General features: G+C 40.6%; 1 protein-coding gene across 1 annotated transcript in view; it reads left to right on the forward strand.

The window, feature by feature from the left end:
* LOC121960373 (palmdelphin-like) overlaps positions 1-5,409 on the forward strand; it is a 57,384-nt gene extending 51,975 nt beyond the window's left edge. The window contains exon 8 of the mRNA XM_042510031.1: positions 4,120-5,409. Within this exon, the coding sequence (XP_042365965.1) occupies positions 4,120-5,333 (1,214 nt within the window). The 3' untranslated portion in view covers positions 5,334-5,409. The remainder of the gene's footprint in view (positions 1-4,119) is intronic.
* Positions 5,410-6,000: the final 591 nt, after the last annotated feature.

Raw genomic sequence — 6,000 nt, forward strand, 5'->3', positions numbered from 1 at the left:
TGTTTGTCGCATGCCTGTTTCAAAGCTTTATTGTTTTGTTCATTAACTCTAATAACACAGTGACTGTAAAAAGTAGAACAATACTCAATCTGACATCAGCAACTTTGCTTAAAAGTATGTGTCAAACACAAATTGTACTTGAAAATAATTATTTCCAAAATGTGTTAGATTGTTTTGTTGTTGTTAAACCTGTTCTTCACTGTCTGCTTCACAGTCTAACATTTGCAAAGGCCCTGGTAGCCTTTCTTGCAGCCACAGCTAAAGAGTTCAAAGATGGACTGGGTAGTCTGTGCAGGCTTAATGTTGCCCACAATAGGTCTCAATTAGATGAGTCCAACCAGCCCAGTCTGATGGAGATGGCACATTTGGTGCCATTCGGAGCCTTTTTTTTATTATAATTTAAAAATTGAAATCATTAAATTAATTTAAAATGAATTATTAATTATTAAATTTTACAGCCCTAAAACATGTATAATAAAAAAAAATGTGAATTGCAGTGTGAACAAAACAAGTGAAAACAGTAAAAAAGTAAATAACGGAAACAGTTAAGGGAGACAAACAATGACACATACCGATAGTGAAGAAGATACCTTACAAATCAAAATGGATGCAACACATGTTTTAGCAAATGTGTATCAGAAATGTGGTAAAACCAAGACAAAAACAAAAAACAAAAAAAAAGTTTAAAAAAAAGTTAAAAAGAAAATAAACAAATAAACAAACAAAAGAAAATAAGCACAGATAGGGCTCTGTGTGTGTGTGTGTGTGTGTGTGCGTGTGTGCACATTATGCCAGTGAGGCAGGAGCACAACTGAATGCTGAAGAATGATTAAATAAATACAGTGGTCCCTCGCTATAACGCGGTTCACCTTTCGCGGCCTCGCAGTTTTGCGGATTTTTTTTAGTTCAATTTTGCATGCTTTTTTTTTTTTTTTTACAACGCATTGTGTTCTGCGTCCTGATTGGCTAAGGGACTGTAGACCATTGTCAATCAATCTCCTCCGTGCCGTGTCTCCTGTACAGTACAGAATGCGTTCAGCTTGCCAAATTTCCATAAATCTTCGATCGCTAGGCACGTTCGGAGGAACTGTGAAATACTCGTGAGTCACTATTAATAATTTCTTATGTGACCAACCTCGTAGGATGATCGTTAAAATTAAATTTGTTAGTTCTAAAAGCCATCATAATTATTTATAGGAAAACGTTTATATTTTTATTTCTCAAACAAATGTTTGGGTTTTGATCTTTGGTTTCATTCTATAATACTGGACTTATTGTTCTAAGAAGGTTTGAACTTTGTGTTTGTGTTGATGTGTTATGTTATGATGATAATGCCTGTCCTAGAAAAGTGTATAAAGTGTGTAGTGAGGGGTTTTACAGCCTTAAAACATCTATAATAAAAAAAAATGTAAATTGTATTATTGTATTATTGTAAAAAAATAAATCTGACTACTTCATGAATTTCACCTATGGCGGGTTATTTTTAGAAAGTAACTCCCGCGATAAACGAGGGACCACTGTACACAATGATGGGACATATGTATGCTGTACAGTGAGATAAGATTTGACAACAGAGATGCATATCCAATTAAAAAAAAACAAAAGTAATGATAATGGAAGCAGCAGTAGCAATAGTACCAATAATCAATGCTATAATAGTAAAAATAATGGAGCATTTGGAGCCTTTAACAGAGCCATGAAGGCCTCTGTTAACATGTCATCACTATTACGTGTATTCCATGCTGTCTTCTTTCCCTAGTGGCAGATGCTGTACCACAGCTGGCACACAGCAAGAGCGTTGGTTTGCCAGAGGCTGTGATTAAAGTCTTTGCCAGTCCCACATGTCACCACTCATTTCCACTCATGCACGCAGTGGTCTGTTATCTCATCCAGAAGAAAACCAGATCAGATTGCACATGTAAGAGGCAGATACGAGAGTGACATTCCAGACAGTGGATGCAAGACAAGGATTTAAAAATATTACCCTCCACAGTGGACCCAGATATTATGGACTTAACCATGTTTCACAATTGATATTATGGAGGTTAAAATAGAATTGACAAGAACCTCAGACACATCAAGATTACCCTTACCTTGTTCCATGTCTTCACCGGCTGTGATACAGTTGGCAACCAGGGAAAAGTAAAGAAGACAGCCTGAGATACCTGCAAAGCTAATGATATGGCAACAGAGGCCTTCATTACTCTGACTAAGGTTCCAAAAAGCATTCCAGAGGAGGTCAATTCTATTGTGGAGCACTTTGCAACTCTCTTCTATGATCTCGCCAACAGCCAACTCAGCATCAATTTAGCTCATTTTGAGTTGCCTCATAAAATGAAAGAGAAATGGAACAAATCCCCCACCTCAGGTTGCACAGGTGCAACAGTGTGCCAAAGAAGATACTGTTGGGGACACGAACTTGAGGTTGCACCAAAGATGTACCATATGCACCATGTATGCAACAGATATGACATTATAAAATCAAGCGTAGGTTGTCAGATACCGTGATTTTCTTCTTATTTTGCTGAATTCACCATTAACTTTTCATCCAGATGAGTATGTTTCAGCAATCAGGCTTCATCCTGTCTGGCTCAGCTCCACCCCTGCTCCATTTCTTTGCACAGTTTTGGATCAGCAGGTAGTTAGGCTGAAGCCTCCCACTGAGCTTCAGATACACTCTGTGCTGCTGCAGTTCATCAGGGATTTTAAATGTATATTTTTCCATCGGTACGTATGCGATAAGTATAGTTAGTGGATCAGTTAATCTGTAGATATGAAATTCTGTTCAGCCTTCTATCCTTTGACATTTTAATCATTGTGCTCCAGTCATTCCTCTCTGATATTTATTATCCTTAAGAAGCACCTGAGCTCGACTGAGCTGCTCACTGCTGAACGTCTTCTCACCAGGAGAGTTTTGCAGACTACATGCTTTTTTGATGTAGGGCTGCAACTAATGATTATGTTTCTATTATCAGTTAGTCCACCAATTATTTTCTCAAATAATCAGTTTATTTTTGTGTCTAAAAAATGTCAAAATAGTTTAAATGCCTGTCAACAATTCCCTAAAGCCCAAGATGACATCTTCAAATCAAACAGTCCCAAACCCCACAATATTCAGTTCAGTATCTCGGATAACAAAGAAAAACAAAAACCCTTATAACCGAGAAGCTGGCATTGATGGCTGTTTAACATTTATGCTAGAAAACAAACAACATTTCAAGAGTAATCTTATGTTAAGCTCTGTAAAGCTCTGCTCTAAGCTGATGCAGGATATAATATCATGTATAAATTATGCAGCATGTTCTCATCCCAAGTCATCACATAATGCCTCTTTGCAGTGGACCTTCATGTCTACATATTATGTTTTGGGTATCCTTCTTCGTCTGCTCTTTACATTCCGGGATGCCACTACTGTGATGTCAGCAAATGCACACGGTGGGATGACGCTGTATGTGGTTACATTTAGACAACACAAGCACATGGCAGCCAGTGTTGGGACGTGAACAAATGCACATACTGATGGGAGTAGGGGAAGGAGGAGGTGAGAAGTGAACACCTGGCTCCTGCATGAAAGTAAAAGGTTTGTTAGGTACATCCAGCACCCCTCCCAACCACCCTATAGGCACCCTCACGTTCCTTGTATCATGGCGTTACCAGCAGCTTTTCAAGCTAATGCGTATAAAGCCCATGTGACAGGTTCCATCTGCAGATCAGGCTGACATGGCATGTGTTTGGCAGCATGTAATAATGACATGACAGGTTTGGTCCAGCTGTGTTCTCAGCTGATACCATCAAGAGGCGCATCATGTGGAAGCAAAAGGTGCCACTTGGCATTGGACTTGTATGCCAAAAGCACTGTCAAAGTGGCGATATTTGACTATTCGGAATGAGAACAGGCTGAATGATGATGTAATTTACAGCCCAGTGCAACACTCTGATCCCAAAAGTTTTTAGCATGATGCCAGTTTTCCAAGCATGCATCTTTTTTTTTTTTTTTTTTTTTTTACATCTTTGTAGATAAGAATATAACATCACAACAGTTTCGAGACATGTCACTGAACAGCATGTTTTCTAGTCTTTGTCCAGAGACCTTCATATAAGTTTTTTTCTCAATTGCAGCTACATTTGCGATGGAGATTAGTGTGGAGCATGATAAAAAAACAGGCAAAAGTCAGGTGGTCTCTACAGCGACCATCACCCCAGACACCATCGAGGAGAGGGGATATAAGGTGTATGATGATGGGCACAAGTCAGTATATGCACTGCACCCAGATGGAGGCAAACTGCACAATGGAGCAGTTGGAGAGATGACACTCACAGAGGTAGAAGAGCTGCTGCATCAGGCCACAGAGACCAATGTGCCCACTGAGGTGCAGTACCATCAGCCGGTCTACTCTGTACCCTATACAGGCAGCAGCAGACCTTCAACACCCAGGACACCAAACAAATCACAAACACCCAGCCCCAGCCCATTTCAGGGCTCAGTCCAATCCATAAATGGTGCTCAAATCCTCAGAAAGGAAAAGCAGCTCAGCCAAGACTTGGACGGATGGAAAACCCCGAGCAAAACACCCAGTCCCAGTCTCATCCAACAGGACTCCACATCCAGAGTGCAAAGACCAAGAGAAGAAACCAAGCTGCCCTCTTTACCCTTTCCAGGACAAACAAAGAGTGAAGGACATTTAATGTCACAGCTTCACTTTGGTGATAAAACTCCACCAAGACTCAGCATCAGCAAGGTGGATGTGAGCAGTCCAAACCCAGTAGCTCTCGTCTCAGTCAGAGCCAGTACTACAGGAATGCCAGCACCCCTACAGCCTGTCTACAGGGGGATAGACAGCTGTAGTCCTTCACTACACAACCACAAGTCTGATCCTGATGCCTTGATAGAGAACTCAGGTGATTTAAACAGACATTCACCCTTCTGTGCCTCCCTGAACCTCGTCAACGCTCTGCCAGAGGAGGTTGAGTCAGAGCAAGTCACCATGATTTTTATGGGCTACGAGAACGCTGATGATGAGGAAGAAGAAGACATTCAGGCTGAGCTGGTGATCATAGGGAACAGTGATGAGGATGATGATAATGATGAGGCCCAGTGTGGTGAATCTGAAAGAGAGCATCTCTCATACCACCCAGAGGGATACAAGAGCAAAGTCTTCCGACCCAAGGTGGGTCTAGCCAAGGTCACAGGCTGCAGAAACATTACCGAAGACACCTACACAAACTGGAAAGATTTAGGACTCCACAAGCCAACATTCATCCACAAGACTGGAAAGCACAGTCACTGCCTGCAGGGACAGAGGGCGGATGAGTCTGCAAACCCAGGCAGCTGAGATATGGAGGAGATGAAGCCCTGTTCAACGGGAAGATGGACTGTCACCACTTCCTAAGAATGTGGGGCGTTGAAAAAGAAAGGACTAGGCTATTTATTCAGTGATTCTTTGTTCCTTGTTTTGCCATGGCTCATTGGTTTGAACACACAGTATCTGGTGTGTAAATGTCTAACATACATTGCTCCTCAGCCTTACTGTGGATGCCTTTATATGGAACAGGAGGGCAACAACCTTATTCTCCTTGTTACATTTGCTGCAGAAAGCCTTGTCTTGTCCTGGCTGTGATTTGTCCTTATTGAGAAAAACAACTGTCACCCACTGACACTGTGTCCTATCCTTCTGCCAAGGTCATTCAGAAAGCTTAATTGCCACCTGCTGGCTAATTATATTCATTAGAAAGACACATAAACATCAGCACAGAGACTGTTACAGCCTGACCACAGCAATTTGATTGTTTTTGGTTTCATTGTTCAAAATGTTAAACTTCATAAATGATTTATAAGTTGTGTAAAATAGATGTATTAATGGTAAATTAATGGCTTTTATTAATGCCTTTTAAATTAGCATCAAGCTATTTTTATGTATTTTAAGTTACCAGAGATAAAGTCCATTTTCACTGCTTTATAACCTCTATTATGGACATCCTAAAGTTTTGGATTAGGTGTTC

The sequence above is a fragment of the Plectropomus leopardus genome, chromosome 21 (assembly GCF_008729295.1).
Source record: "Plectropomus leopardus isolate mb chromosome 21, YSFRI_Pleo_2.0, whole genome shotgun sequence".
NCBI lineage: Eukaryota > Metazoa > Chordata > Actinopteri > Perciformes > Serranidae > Plectropomus > Plectropomus leopardus.